This window comes from Taeniopygia guttata, chromosome 5, assembly GCF_048771995.1.
Source record: "Taeniopygia guttata chromosome 5, bTaeGut7.mat, whole genome shotgun sequence".
NCBI classification, from domain to species: domain Eukaryota; kingdom Metazoa; phylum Chordata; class Aves; order Passeriformes; family Estrildidae; genus Taeniopygia; species Taeniopygia guttata.
In genome coordinates this window covers 43163320-43178686 of record NC_133030.1, presented here as the reverse complement: position 1 = coordinate 43178686, position 15367 = coordinate 43163320, and the positions used below count along the sequence as shown (strand labels likewise).

The following is a 15367-nucleotide window of genomic DNA, read 5'->3' as shown; positions in this document are numbered from 1 at the left end:
GGAATCAGAATTTTAAGCAATCAGCCTAAAAATCCCTTTTCTGTTGCTCAGCTGCTGCTTTTGTTTTTTGACATAGCACAGGCTCACCTGTTGCTGGTCACCCACTGCTGGTCATCTGCAGCAGCAGAGCATGGCCTCATAATGAATTCCTGTCTGGCTCCATGGAGCATCATCCACCCTGCCAGCTGGATTGCAGAGTCATTCCAGCAGCCCTGCCCAGGGAGCAGCTGGTGAGGATGCAGGAGGTTCTGTCTTCCAGCATGTTCCAGCTTTGACATGATGGGTTTCCAGCCCTGTGAGAGCTGGGCACTTGATGCTGAAGAATGGTGCCTAGAGTGGGGAAGCCAGCTCAAGGTCTGTAATAGCATCTCCCAAAGGCTGAAATCCCAGCCCTGGCACAGGAGAGAAGGGAAAACATCCTGGGAGAGCCATGCTGCTCATTTAGGATGGACTTGCTCCACAAGACAATGTGTGATGGGCTGTGAAGAGCAAGGAGAGCAGCAGAGATCTGAATACCCCCTTTGGGTCATTGACAAAATGAGTTTTTCCACTCTTCCTGGCCTCAGGACTGGTGGTGGGAGCCCAAACCTGGCACTGCAGGGAAGGGCCAGCACGGCAGCCTCCAGCAGCACTCCCATCTTTGACTGCCTGTGCCAGCAGGGAGGTTTGCCACAGCTCCCACAGACTGCCCCTTTGCTGCGGCTCTGCCCAGTGGGGACGCTCCTGTCACTGCCTGGAGCAGCTGGCACAGCGGGAGAGTCCGTGCGATTGCTGCCCCGGCCGTGCGCAGGCTGCAGTCGGGGAGCGGGCTCGGAGCAGTTTCCAGGCAGAGGTGCTGACGGGGCTGACACGGGTGTGATGGGGCTGACACGGTGTGACGGGGCTGACACGGGTGTGACACGGGTGTGACACGGGTGTGGCGGGGCTGACACCCCTCACTCGGCCGCGATGAGCTCCCGGCGTGGGGCCCGGGAAAGCTGCGGCCGGGGGCAATCACAGCCCACAGCCCGAGCTCCTGCCCAGCTCCCCGGCACGGCGATGCCCCGCGTTAACTCTGTTTACCGCTTATTACAAACCGCGGGGGGAGTCTCTGCAGGGGCATGTGATGGGTTTGAAATTTTCCACCCAAAGGGAAACCCTCCCCATGCCTTCTGCCCTGTGCCATAAACGAGAGTGGCAGGGCTCGCTCCAGGGAAGCTGTGGAGGAGACAGCAGGAGGAACCTGCTGAAACCAGAGGCAGATCATTCAAGTAGGAATTCAGGTAAAAATAGTGTGTATTTTGGGAGGGAGGAGGGCAGAAAAGAACACTGTTCTCTCAAAATCTAGAGAAGGACTTAAGAAATGGTGTTCACCCCCTTCCCTGGGACTTGCTGGTGGGTAGTTCAGCTCTGGGAACACCTGCTCCATCCTCAGAGCCTGTGAGTTCCTCCCGCCCCTGACCTTTGCTGTGGTCCCAGAGGGGCTTCAGGCCACCCTCCTGCTATCTTCAAGCAGCATCTGCACCTTTGGTGGTGTTCTGAGCCAGCTCTGACAATGGAGTGACTGCTGACAGAGGGTGGGCAAGAAAGGCACACGACTGTTCAGGGCTGCAGCCCACCCCCAGTGGGGGGATGGTGCCAAGGGCTGTACCAGTCTGTCTGGGACACAGTGAGGTGCTCTCCCACTCCTGAAACTTTGCTACTTTTGCCCACGTGTTGGTTGGGGTTTGTTTTTATGGGGATCATAGTGGGCAGTCTGGAGGTGGGGATGTGTCCAAGCAGTCTCTTTGCCACTGAAGTATCTGCAGGATGACCCAGGTGGGGTCAAAAGCAGCCCACAGGTGGGAAAAGGCCCTAATGGGAAGGGTTCCCTCTAAACCGCTGCCAGGAAAAGACGCATGGGGGTGATGACGTCAGGCAGCAGCTGGGTGAAGTAATTTTATTCAAGGCACGGTCATAGCAATAAATCACGAGAAGGTACAGACCTCTGGCACATTCCTACAGTGGGGCAGCCAAGGGCAATCAGACCAGCAGCCTGAGCTCCTGAGGACACAGTGCCACTAACAGGCACTTGCTTCTACCCTCAGAGAGGCCACCAGCATCCCCGTGCCCCGCCTGGGGCTGCCTCTGGAGCAGACAGTGAGGGGAGCAGCTGAGCTGTGAGCAGCCGAGGGGGGCACCTGGGCAGGAGGCTGAAAACCCCCAGGGAACTTTCTGGGATTAGAAGGGTGTGTCTGAGCTCAAGGCTCCCCCGAGGCAACCAATTTTTGGCTAGTGTGCCGAAGCCACTGCCCCAGCAAGCAGGAGCGTGGGTGGGACACGGGCCATGGGACTGCCAGCCGGCTGAGCTGAGATCCACCAGCTCCCCAGGAACGTCCTAAGGGCCCCCTTAATGCTCTCACTGCTGGGCTGCCTTTTAACCTCCCCCCAACCCAGAATTGGCACACTGCCCCTCCTCCCAGTGGCACTACTAATGCTAACCAGTGCCATGGCTGAGCATCTGCCTTCACACAACAGCACTCTGCATGCCAGCAGCCCTGGTGCTGCCAGAGCTGCACCTTCCCCCCTTCCCTCCCTGCACTGCCCTGGGATGATGGCAGCTCTACTTGCTCTGAAGCTAGCAGGAGAATCAGGGACAGGAAAATCAGCCCTGAGACCAAAACAGGGCTGAGTGAGGAGCCAGCATGCCCAGGTGGGCTATGGTGGGAGAGGAGCTGAGGAGGATGAGAATAAACCTTCATCCCCACCACAGCTACTCTGGATGAGCTGGAAAACTCCAAGGATGCTGTCTGGGCAGGTAATGGCACATTTACACTAATCACAGCAGGACTCACACTTGAGAGGCAGTGTGGCTACTGGGGGAGCATCCCACAGCTGCAGCTTGTGGACAAGGGCAGGCAGGATGTGGTGGACCAGGAGGACCTGAAAGTCCAGGTCCTGCCAGCCTCCACCTGTCCACCCTGTTCTGTTGCACTAGGATGGAGCTATTCTGGCTCCCGTGGGCAGCCCCAGTGAAAGCATGAGCACGATGGGGTGCTGCCAGGGAAGAGGAGTGAAAAAGAGCTGTCCTCAAAGCCATTAAACACACTTGTCTCTTGACCTCCCACTTCTCCCCAAGTGCCCAAGGGCACAGGCCTTGCGCAGCAAGATGGGGGGATGGGGTGGGAGGTTGAGGAAGAGCTGGGATTGCATTTGATGCTTGCCTTGGTGCAGGACTGTTGGGTTTTATGTAGGGACACTCACCTCCTCCACCAAAGCACACGCATGTCAGCAGTCCCTGCTAAAATGGGCCAAGCAGGGGCAGGCAGCAGCCTGCAGGCCAGCAGCAGGGGAGGCAGCAGACAAGCTGCTTGAGTAGTGGATGGATGGGGTGAGATGCAGGAGTTACGGGTGGCTGTCCCCTGCCACTGAGGACCCAGAGGACAGCGTGATGGCAGGCACATTCATCTGGGCTGTCTGGGCTGCTTCCTCCTCTCAGAGGGGACAGGGCCTCCCTCCTGTCCCCAAAAGCATGGCCTCTCAGAGAGACCCTCTCCCTATACTGCTGCACCCCCTCTTCCCCACTGTGTGCTGGAAGAGGCAGGTGGGGACAGGGGGACATTAGGGGGCTCAGCCAGTGCAGGCAGCGGGAGGGACCATCAGACCCTCCTGCCACTGCCCGTGCAATGGGGTCTCTCCCTCACATCAGTCTTGTCATCCCCTGCCCCATTAGCAAGGTGGCCCCCACCAGTGCAGGGAAGGCTCCTTCCTGCCCCATGGCATGTCCTCTGCTCTCAGCACAGTCAGTTCTCAGCCTGTGGCAGGGATGTTCACTGGTAGCGAGCCTGGCTCTCTATCACGGGGCCACTCCTGTACTCGCCCTCCACGGTCTCCAGCTCTGTCTCGAAGCTCTGCAGCCCCCCATCCTCCCCATCCTCCGCTGGCTCCAGGTGGTTGCCCATGGTGCCATAGGACTGGTGTGCCGGAGAGGCTGCCGGTGTCAGGCTCAGCTCAGGCTCCTGCAGGACAGTGGCCAAAAAGAGCTGCCCCGGGGGGCAGTGGGCCATCAGGACCCAGGGGAGCAAGAGCAGATGGCCACAGCAGGGCTGCAGAGGGATACTCACATTGGAGTTAGGGGTGGAGGAAACGCTGCTCCGCTCCACGTCATTGAAGGCGCCTTCAGACTGGTCAGACATCTGAGGAGAAGGAGGCCATGAGGAAATCATGGTTTGGAGGGCCCAGTTTTGGCTAGGGATAGCCAGGTGCCATCTCAGATTCCCCATGGCAAACGAAGAGGGGATGCACTGGGGTGAAGTAACACAGTGAGTGGCTATCTGTGCTCACCTGGTAGCTAGAGGGTTTCCGTGGCTGCAGCTTCTTCAGGCAGAGGCCAAAGAAGGAGAAGATGATGCAGGAAAGGAGGACCACAAAGGTGAAGAGGGTGACAGGCCGGGTAGGACCTATAGCACAGAGATACTGGGGTAGCACACCAAGAACCAGCTGCACATCCAGCTGAGCCCCAGGCTGGTGCCTGCTTTGGGTTTTACAAGCTCTCAACCCCCTTCCCAAAATACAAGCTGACACCTCCTTCATCTGCCAGGCCCTCACACCACCTTCCCCCTTACCACCCTCCATGCCATGCCTAACTCAAGGGTGACACCAGTGGCTCATCATCCCCAAACACCAGACATGACCCTGAGCAGTGGCAGGGCACAGCCCCAAGCTCTCCCTACCAAGGCGCAGGACGGAGAAGAAGAGCAGCCAGAACATGCAGAGGATGGGGGCCACCACGACCTGGCTGATGGCGGCGACGTGGAGCCGCTGGTTCAGTTTGGTGGGGATGTACACATAGTAAATGTTGTACCGGTCAACCATGTGCTTGAGCAGCATGTAGAGCAGCCCTGGTGGGACAAGAGGAGCCATCTGGGTGGAGGGCAATGGGGACAGCCAGGCCACAGGGACAGCAGGGCAGGCCCTGGGGATGATGCCCAAGGATGCCCTCCTGTACTATGCAGGCAGCCTGCATTCCCATGCTGCTGCTGGTGGCTGGGACAGGCTGTCCTTGGCATGGCTGGGACTATGGGCATGGAGTCATACTCACCAAAGGGGACGATGATGGGGCAGGTGATGCTGTAGGTCATGACAACAGAGAAGATACAGCAGGTCCAGGCGTACTCTAGTCCAAACTGGAACTGGTATGCTTGGCTCTGGGGCACAACCAACAGTGTAATTGCCAGCTCTGTCACTGCAAAGCCTGCCCTTGCCTCTGCACCCTGGCCCACAGGACTGCCTCACCTCCACTAGCTCCCAAGGGGCCTGAAGAAGTCCCCATAAGCCCCCCATAGAACCACAACAGCCTGAGTTTCCAATGAGTACATCTCTGGTGTGCTGGGGGTCACAAAGGCTCACAGGTGACCAGAGCCACGTACCCGCTTGACATGGAGCCGCTCGGGCTCAGATTTGGCAAAGCAGAGGCGAGCAGTGTAGACAAGGAGGCCTGGGATGCGCAGCAGCTCCATGGCCGTCCCAATCAGGCTGGAGGTGACTACATAGTTGACAAAGAAGGCGCCATTGTCTGGGAGGAAAACGCACCTGCCCCAGGGACAGAGGTGACACAGTGAGAGAATGCTCAGGCAGGAGCTGCAAGAGCTGCTGGCAGTGGACAACAGGTGCTCCCGCTTGCCTGGGAAGTTTGGGAGCTTCCTGCTACTCACTGGAACTTGATTTCAGCCTCATCCAGAAAGTGGGTGTCGAAGAGCCAGCGGAAAAACAGGTCCAGGCTGGAGGGAAGAGAAGAGGAGCAGCTCAGATAGATGGGGAGCTACAGAGAGATGTGAGAGACACCCAGCAGGCACATGCTTTTTTTCCCTGTCCTGAGTGGGCAAAGCCCTCTGCACCCTATGCTGCCAGAGCAGCCCCTTCTTCACTGTGGAGTGAATGCCCACCTCCTGGATGGCTAGGATTACTGTAGCTGGAGCTATGCAGATACCTGACCAGGTCCTTTTACGGTCTGCTGAACCCAAGCAGCAGCTGATCACTGCCACCAGCCCCCTTGGGTCAGCTGTGGCAGCCTGGTAAATGGCTCTGCTCCACTCCTCTGCAGGGAAGGTTTCCATGTGTGACCATGTGTGAGTGGCTCAGCACTGCTAAAGGAGTGTTTTCCTCCCCAGAGATCGCTGTGTTTTGGCAGCAATGGGATCCTAGACCCTTGGGGCTGGACTGCCAGGGCGGGGGGCCTAGGTGTGATCCTGGCAGCTCAGGAGCAGGGAGAGCAGCATGGCAAGGTGGTCCGTACCTGCTCAGACCCAGCGAGGGCAGGATGATAACCATGAACACCAGGAAGAAGTAGCACTTGTGCATGGTGATCTGATTTTCACTTGACCTGCAGAGAGGGAAGATGAGAAAAGAACATTGCGTTTTTTGGGAAAAAGCAGCAGGCAGGATGAGGGGCTGGGCTTGGTCTCGCTTTTCACCAAGGAGTTACTCCCTGCCTCACAAAGCTGTGTGCATTTGGTCTGCACATCCACTGGGGGCTTACAAAGCCTCTCCCAAGCTAGGGTGTGTCACCATGAGGAATCTGCTGTAGTCTCTCATCTCCTTCATCTTTGCCCTTTCCTACCATCCTTGATGGTAACATACACCCAACAAGAGGCAGATAGGGTATCTAGTATGAATTCACGACTTCCTGTTTCCCTCAGAAAAAGGAAGGGAGGTGATGACAAAGCTCCTGCAAGGACTTATCAGATGAGGCACGGGGCTTGGGGCTGATGGAGGGCCAAGACAAAGAGAGCACATTGTGTGCTGTGCAGTTTCCCCTACTTTAAGCATCCTGAAACCATACCTCTGCCTTGGAGGGCTGGAAGCATGCCTGGGATGTCCCTGCTGCTGCCAGTCCACCATCACACCGTCCCTCTTACAAACTTCTTCAGATCCATCTTAAAACCACCTGACTTTGTCAGTAGCCTGAAAGTGTTGAGGACTATGGGAAGCAAATGGCTCCTCTGTGCATGGACTTGGAGCTCTTTCTATGGAGAGAAACACCCAGGGGGCTCTGCTCCACTGTGGGGGTCTACACCTCACTGCCTGCCTCCCTGCAGGTTGGGTTCCCCTTCCAGTGCAGTTCCTCCCATGTATGGCAGCCCTGGGGGGTTGAGGGGGCCAGCCCCATTACCTTGTCCAGTGAGACTCGAAGAATGCTGAATAGTAAACAAGGAAGGGCAGGAAGACGGAGAAGGCCCAGAGCAGCAGTGTGGGGAAAAACTGGGTGATGATGGGGTTCTGCAGGAAGAGAGAAGCCGAACACCCCCTCAGCAACCCACCACAGCACAGCTGTGCTGGAGACAGCACACAGTGTGTGCAGCAGGTGGGCTGGAGCATCCCCTCACTGAGCAGGGGCATTTGTTTCAGGAAATAAGAACTTGAGGCCAGCCAAAGGCACCACAGCCATGTTCTGAGCCCCAGTGCCCACCCAAAACCTCACAGGTCAAAGAGCAAGAAAGAGCTGTGCTGCTGGCAGCTCCTGACATCTCCTGAGTTCTTTCCAAACCTTTCTTATTGAATGGACAGCAACATGCCTTTATGGAAACCAGCACCAAAGCTCAGGTGCTGCCCCAGGGCTCTGCCACTGGAAACACAAGGATAGCAAGCACAGACATGACCTCATCAATGACCTTGTTTCTCATCACTGCCCAACCTAGTGATGGCTCATCTTCTTAGGACAGTGTAGAGCTGGTGCCCCCCACCTGTCACAGGTGAGCCTGGAAATGACGACCTTTTAGGAAAATCGGCATGGGTTATGGACTACCTTGAGGCTCTCCACAGGGTGTGTGACATTGAACATGTCCATAGTGTTGACAATGATGGCTGGCGTTGTGAGGAAGAAGAGAAGGACGAACAGGCAGATATTAAGCAGAATGAATCGCACCCACCACGATGTGCCACGGACTGATAAGTTCTCCCTGTAAGAGGAAAACACAACTTGGACATGATGAGGAGGAAAAGCCCTGTATCCTGGGCCTCCCAGCATAGCTTCATGAAGCTCTGACTCCTTCTGTCTCCATCAACTATCTTGACAGGCATTGCTCTGAGGTCACCCTCTTCCCCTCCCCATGCTCTTTGCTGTCACATGCAGAGCCCCCTGGACCAGAGAACAGCCACAGTGGAGGTCCATACAACCAGGAGGCTTTGGAATCAGGCCAGAGAAATCAGAGTCCGGCAATCACCCTTAATCTCAGCTGGCTGGACCCTGCCACCTTTGGGATGACCACCCCAATCACCCCTGCTGACTTCTGCTATGGCAACAGAGGAGATTTTCAGCCCCCATCACCCTGGGAAAGTGTCCTATAGATAAAGACACAGGTTCCCTATGGCTATATGGACTCCCTATAGCTATATAACTATGTACATGGGTTCCTTATAGGTATGGACATGGGCTTCCCCATATCTGCTTGTTCCCCCTTCCTCCCTCCCTTCTGCCATGGGGGTTCACCAGATGATGTCACTGGGTGAAGGGGCATAGCGAACACCCCAGTGGTGTGACTTGACCACGGTGGTGACAGAGGACTGCTGGGGGTGCTTGCGGCAGTGGATGTGGCTGTAGTCCTTCAAAATCCTGCAGGAAGAGGGAGCCAGGGGTCAGGTCTCACTTCTTGTGAGACCCTTCCCACAGCCCTAACAGGGCAGCCAACTCAGCAGATGGCAGAGGCATAGAAGAGACCGACCCATTGCCTGGCTTTGGTGGAAAAAGCTGGCAAGGTGTCCCAGTTCCCCAGCAGTGGTGGCCAACAGGCTGAGGGACATCCCCATGGCCTTTGCATGAGGGGCACTCACACAGCTGTCATCCGCTCATCCTGGAAGGTGACAAAGGCCATATCAAGTCGCTTGAGTGTGATGCGGTTGCGCTCTGCATTGAACTCATCTGTGAGCTTCTCCTCCAGCTCCCCGTAATACTGCTCAGCATCCACCTGTGGGAGCAGCCAGGGCTGTGCTGTGCACCAGGCTGGGGCAGGGGTAAGCTGCCATACTCTGCCTTGCCCATTGTGCAGGTGTGCTGCCTTGCAGCCCTGCCTGCACCCTCCTACCTCATCAAAGCCACAGAAGCGGCAGCAAAAGATACGGGCGCAGGGGTGAGTTTTGATCATGATCTTCCCCTCTTTCTGTGCCTTGGTGGTGAAGTAAAGCCTCCCCTTCATTGCTTTGCGCCTGCCAGGAAGCCGATAACAAAGGTCATTTGGGGAGCACCAGACATACAGACAGAAACCCAGACTGGGTGCTTTGATGTGGTGGGCAGGAGCAGTACACCCTCCCACAGAGGCAACATGGGCGTGCATGCACTCACCTCTCCGCATCCAGCTTCATCAGCTTGCGCACGTCGAAGCAGAACTGGACGCTGGTGACGGTGCAGCTGGGATAAGCCTCGCTGCAAGCACAGGGGCGTGGTGGCACCAGGAGGCAGAGGACAGGGACAGTCCCTGCCACCTGCCTGCCACTCACCCAGCAAGGCTGTGGCACATGCCTACTCACTGGAAATGCTTGACAATAAGTGAAGGGTCTGTGATCTCCTTGGGGATGTGGGTAACCATCAGCGTCCGGGCGACCTGCAGGAAGAGAAAAGACAAAGAGATGTGCGGGATGGATCGGCAGGATGGGCATGGATCTGCAGGGTATCTCCCCGTCCACCCAGCAGCAAGCTGGAACACCAACTGCCACCCTAGAGGCAAGTCAGCACAGATCTCCTCCATGCCCAGTCTCAAACCTTAATGGCACAGCCAGACAATGCCATACCCTAGACAGATGGATACAGCAGAGCTTCAGTCTCAAGAGACAAAGCAAGAGAAAAAGATTTGTCTCCAGGCTGTCAATTTATCCAGAAGCTGGTGAAAATCAGCCACATATTTCCCTGCCAGCCCAGTTTCAGTCTGTTCCTAAAAACCTCTGTACCTACTGGGACCAGTACTTATGCAAAACAAGAAGTTGTCCATTAGCACTGAACAAGGCAGGGTTGGAGGAGGGGTGGTTTCTCACCTTCTCATTCTCTCTGTATTCCAGGTGGACAGAGTGGTGAGCCATACAAAGGACGGTGAAGATAAAATAGATGAGGGCGAAGATGCTGTGCAGCCACAGGAGACGGTCTCTGGAAGAGATGAAGTAGGGATCAATGAGCACTGTGGTAAGCATGCAGTATGGGGAACAGCCCAGCACTCAGCATCTCACCCATGGACACCCCTTCCACCCAGCAGGACCTCCCTGTGCCAGCTGTCAGACACTCAGCCTAGGAACTAAAGGGGCAGCACCCAGGCTGTTGACTGAGATACTACAGAAATGAGGCCACACAACATCCCCAAGAGCACTTCTGACAGCAGTGGGGTGCAACAAGCAGTGCTGCTGGCTTGGCTGCCCTGACTGTGCTCATGTGGTACAGAGAGACAGGACAGCTAGTGTGAGTGGTGTGCTGCTCACATGGACCTGTCCCCAGCCCCAGCACAAGGCTATGGTGAGTTCTGTGCCTAGGTGCTCCCAGCAGTGCCCACCACAGCAGCAGCACACATAGCCCCCGTGCCTGTGGGAGCACCTACTGAGTTGGGATGTTGGCGATGGTTGTCCGGCCAAAGTGGGTGGGATTGTGTCCTGCAGAGGAAGAAGAGAAGCAGAAGGTTAAGGGAACCCAGTGCAGTGTGCATGTCCATATTGCAGTTATTGATTCTGGTCTTTGGTCCCTTCTTTTCCATCTCCCAGGTCTCCAAGTCCTCACTGCTCTGAATTTCCCAGCTTCTTATGCTTCTCGGTCACCCAGCTGATGGTGAGCTCCTGCTCACGTGGGGGCTTCTGAGACAGGGGTTTTTTTTGCCTTCCTTCCCAGAGGCACAATGCTTGCCCAAAGGCTTGGAAGCTTGCATGGCATTCCTGAGTCATCCTGTGACTAGGGAAGTACCTACCCAGGAGGTCCCCTGAGAAGTTGACAGGCAGGATGACAGCCACGGAGAGCACGCAAACCAGCATCAGCAGGACCAGGAGGTGTCGCTGGAAGGAGAGGTAGGTGGTGGCATCGATCCCACACTTGCTCTGAATCTCCTCATCCCTGGAGAGAGGTAGGTGGCGGTCAATGTTGGTGGTTCCTCCCCACCACCTCCCACCATGGGGACACTGGCTTGCACCAGTCTCCCACAACCCACACCAACTCATGACATCCTGAGTGTGGCACAAAGGATTTGAGCACAGAGGGAATGAGGGACCCAAGCAGCCCTCCAACTGCCATCTCATTACAGGATTGGTTCCTATAAGGGGAGGTTGAAGTCCTTTCCTTTGGGATAGGATCTAGGGACCAGGAGGAAATGCAGAAGTGAGCCTCTGCTCTCTTCAGAGAGTATGTTTTAAGAAGGCTCTCCTCTGCTGCTGCTCCCAGCAGCTCCTGGTGATGGGCCACCACCTGTGGGCATCACCTCCCCATGGGTGGGCAGCGGTGGGGCAAGTCCATAATGCCAAGCACACACACTTACTTCATCTGATAGATAGAAAGGAGCCAGGAACAGAATCCCTAGAAGGAGAAAGAGTCAGGATGAGAAAAGGGCAACCACCCCCACCTCTCTGGTGAGGGACTGGGTCACAATATATGCTGGGGAAACACGGAGAGGTGGTGCACTGCCTATGGCCATGGGGTTGAGCAAATGGAGGTAGTGCCCAAGGTGGCTCAGCAATGCTCAGCTCAATGGCAAAGGCAACTGCCTCAGGAGAAGCCAGGAAAACACACTCCAAAGAGCTAATGGGAAGCTGAGCACAATCTCTCTTCCAGCCCTGAGAGACCATGTGACCTTCCTGAAAGTATTGATAAGAGAATTTCTATGAGTGAGAACAAGGAGTCCGCTGGAACAGGGGTATAAAGGGACAAGGAAGTCTCTCCACAAACATCAACCATCCTGATGGTGTCAGGTGCATATTTTTGGCTGCAGAAGGATTTGCAGAAGCTGAAGTCAAACATTAACCCACTGTTTCAGGGGTGACTTGCTGGACCCTAGCTTCCTCTGAATATTAAGGAGCATCACTGCAACAGACTCCTGCTTCCAGAGCTCCCTCCTCTTCCCCTTCCATGTCAGTCACTAACATTCAATGCACCTTTTTTTACCACTAGCAAGTGCCGTGGTGGCACTGCTGTAGAGTGCTACAGGATTAACAAAGTTAGTGCTTGTGCACTAACTAGCTTATTCCCTGTCACTGTGTACACACATGGGTCTTCAGGCTTTCCCCTGGTGAAGGAGGATTGGGTTAGAAAACACCTAGGTAGACTTGACACCCACAAGTCTGTGGGCCCTGACATGCATGCACAACTGCTGAGAGAGCTGGTGGACACCAAAGCAAGGCAGCTCATGATCATCTTTGAAAGGTCCTAGTGATCAGGAAAGGTGCCTGAGGACTGGAAGAAAGCACCATGCACTGTAACAGATTGCCCAAAGAGGTTGTGGAGTCTCCTTCACTGGAGATATTCCAGATAAAATCCTGTGTCATGTGCTCTAGGACGACTCTGCTTGAACAAGGAGGTTGGACTAGATGATCCATGTTAGTTCCTTTCAACTCTGCCCATTTTGTGATTTTGTGATTCTGGGCTTTTTATGCTCTCTACAAATTTCTCCTCAAAACTGCTCTTCTCCCCTCTTAGTGTATTTTACATCTAACCTGGCAGAGTTGAGATTTTCTTCATTAGTGAACAGTTTTGACTTTTAAAAGGATGTATTCTTACTTCTAATAATCTCATTTAATCTGCTCTTTAGTGTGCTGGCTTTCACTGTAGTCTTTCTCACTTATTTTTTGATGAGCAATATACATTTGCCTAGAGCATCTGGTACAGAGCCTTTAAACATACCACCTGCCACCTGCAAGGATTTTGCTTCTTTTGCTTCTTTCCTACCTAGATTTTTAATAAGTCATGACATTTTTTTCATGGTCATACCAGTGACTGATTTTTGAGCTTTTGCTGCCAAAAAAGGAAGAGGTAGCAAAATGTGCCAGTCTATGTTTGTTTCCAGGAAAGCCTGAAGTGCTAGAGAGAAACAGGAAATTACTTTAAAGCCCCACCATGCTGACAGAGGAGGATATCTTTCCTACCCCTTTATCCTGAGGGGTAGGAAAGATCCTTGCAGGCATGCAGCTGGGCTCTGGCCATGCATCATACTGGATCCACAGCTGCAAGGAGAGCCATGCAGCTGTGAGATGCTTGCTGACAAGAGCATCCCCTCCAAACTGCTATTCAAAATAGATGCCTCAAGGAATCCAGGACAAAAAACCCTCCAGCTTCCAGAAATTCCGCACTGCTGAAAGGTGTTGAGCAGGAGATTTAATTTCTCACACTTAATTTCTGACAGGGGTTTCTGGTGAAGAACAGGACAGGCTGGGCTGGGACAAGCCCAGCCCAGGCCTCCACTGCCACAGCCACTGGCACTCACCACATCCTTGTTGTCGGCATCCAGAGGGCTGCTCTCCGACGGGGACTTCTCCTTCTCGCTCTGCTCTCCATAGAAAAGCGATGTCAGGCTTTGCAGTGAGGGGAGGAGCGGAGGGGTGAGGCAGAAGAGAAGCAGCAGACATGAGGATAAGCACCCTTGGAGAAGTCTCTCCTAGAACAGCAGCCCAAGAAATGCCTCCCCTCCTCCCTGTATCCTACACTGGGGCTGGTACAGTGATTACTTCTGGGCTTGGGACAAAAGGGTTGCATCTTGCTGCCTCCACACCAACAAGTCTTCCCAACTTCTTTGTGGCCCTGACCCATGATGGGCTCATGGAGATGTAGCCTTAGCTCCATTACAAGGGACTGTTGAACCAGACATTTTCTATTCTACTGTTTTCAGATGTCTCAACTGGCTTTACAGTAAAAAGGAATCTAATCAGAGCTTGCATTTTAAATCTTGATTGCCCTTTGATCTCACTGGTGAAGGGAAAACATCATTTATTATCACCAGGCAGCTCCAGATTCAGAGACCAAGAGGAACTGGAGGGGAGGAAGCAGAAGAAGGATTTTAACAGATCTTACTCTTGTGGGCTGCCCAGCCTTGCATAGACCCCTCCTGTGTGCACCAGCCTGTGCAAAGAAAGATGCTTTGCTGCCCAAAGTGAGCTGTGGTCTGACAGGCAAGCTGTTGTGCGTAGTACAGCCCACCTGGAAATATGGTCTGGTCTCCACTTTTACCAAATAAGCAGAACACTGCTTATTTTTGGGGAATCTGCACCTAGCCCAAACAGTGGGCCAGGCAAGTTGCTGTGGTGACATGAGGAACAGTTTTACTGCTGTGTGTCTCCCTCTACCCCCTCCACCAGCCAGTCCTGCTCATCCCAAGAGAGTGGCAGAAGATGAAGCAGCACAGTCCCCACTGAAAAACAGCTCTTTGATGCTAGAGGGAATGAAAGCTGACCTGGGCTTTCCTTCTCCCTGCAGCAGATGGTGGCTGTGTCTTCATGGGAAATGGGGGCACCAGGCCATTCCCAGTGGGAAGGAGGGACAAAAACACCTGCTGAACTCTGTGTGTCATACTTCAGTGCTGGCCTTCCTTCCAGCCCTCTTGAAGAGAATGGAACCATCATCTGCAGCAGCTTTGCATCCTCCTTACCTATCATTGTCCATCAGCAGTGCCAGGCGCCCGTAGTCCCAAGCCGCTTTCCGAAGACATGAGAAGACCAGAAGGAGAAGCTGGAAGAAGAAGAAAGTTAAGTGTTTTGCTGCAAGGTATCATCCCATGGGATCTTCTCATATCCCTCCTTTGTGCTTTCCCATCATGAGCCCAAGCTCATGCAAAACTCTTACCCAAACTGTTCCTGCTCCGTGATCTCACCACTGCTGCCCAAGTGTCCTTGGCTGCCCACCATGATGTGGGCAAAGGCCTTGGACCCCTGCACTCATCCCTGTTCTCCCATCAGCCAGGTGCACCAGCACACTCATCCCTGTTCCCCAGTTTGCCAGGTGCACCAGCACACTCATCCCTGCTCCCCAGTTTGCCAGGTGCACCAGCACACTCATCCCTGCTCCCCAGTTTGCCAGGTGCACCAGCACACTCATCCCTGCTCCCCAGTTTGCCAGGTGCACCGTTGCACAGGCTGCACTTGTGTATCACTGTCAGTGCATGCGGGGGCTGCAGAGCCCATAGAAGTGGCACCCTCCTGGCCCGCTCACCAGCCAGAGGATGAAGTTGATGGCAAGCACGGTGGGCACGCCACCAAAGGGCAGCCCCTCCAGGACAGTGCTGCGGGAGCGGGCGCTGAAGCACTGCTCCTCTGTGCTGTTCACCGGGGCGTCCAGGAAGAGGAGCACATCCAGCGAGGTGAGGCCAGCACCATCAGGTGCTGGCTCCATCGAGTACGTGCTTTCCATCGACACCGTTGTGAGGTCTCACCCTGAAACACAGAGGCTGGAGTGTGGATGGAGAAGCCA

At 54.7% G+C, this 15367-nt stretch overlaps 1 protein-coding gene across 3 annotated transcripts in view; it reads right to left on the bottom strand.

Annotated features, from left to right (window-relative positions):
- Positions 1 to 1904: 1904 nt before the first annotated feature.
- The window catches only part of TMEM63C (transmembrane protein 63C), a 32662-nt gene continuing 19199 nt past the window's right edge, over positions 1905 to 15367 (bottom strand). For all 3 annotated transcript variants that reach the window (XM_002200002.7, XM_030274750.4, XM_012574322.5), the window contains exons 3-24: positions 15110 to 15330; positions 14550 to 14629; positions 13392 to 13479; positions 11454 to 11491; positions 10893 to 11035; positions 10533 to 10584; positions 9982 to 10090; positions 9481 to 9554; positions 9296 to 9376; positions 9039 to 9159; positions 8788 to 8921; positions 8447 to 8569; positions 7763 to 7916; positions 7130 to 7236; positions 6254 to 6340; positions 5673 to 5738; positions 5388 to 5550; positions 5060 to 5165; positions 4692 to 4859; positions 4303 to 4418; positions 4083 to 4154; positions 1905 to 4001 (exon numbers count right to left, since the gene is read on the bottom strand). In XM_002200002.7, coding sequence (XP_002200038.5) covers positions 3789 to 4001; positions 4083 to 4154; positions 4303 to 4418; positions 4692 to 4859; positions 5060 to 5165; positions 5388 to 5550; positions 5673 to 5738; positions 6254 to 6340; positions 7130 to 7236; positions 7763 to 7916; positions 8447 to 8569; positions 8788 to 8921; positions 9039 to 9159; positions 9296 to 9376; positions 9481 to 9554; positions 9982 to 10090; positions 10533 to 10584; positions 10893 to 11035; positions 11454 to 11491; positions 13392 to 13479; positions 14550 to 14629; positions 15110 to 15307 — 2493 coding nt within the window. In that variant the 5' untranslated portion in view covers positions 15308 to 15330 and the 3' untranslated portion in view covers positions 1905 to 3788. The remainder of the gene's footprint in view (positions 4002 to 4082; positions 4155 to 4302; positions 4419 to 4691; positions 4860 to 5059; positions 5166 to 5387; positions 5551 to 5672; positions 5739 to 6253; positions 6341 to 7129; positions 7237 to 7762; positions 7917 to 8446; positions 8570 to 8787; positions 8922 to 9038; positions 9160 to 9295; positions 9377 to 9480; positions 9555 to 9981; positions 10091 to 10532; positions 10585 to 10892; positions 11036 to 11453; positions 11492 to 13391; positions 13480 to 14549; positions 14630 to 15109; positions 15331 to 15367) is intronic.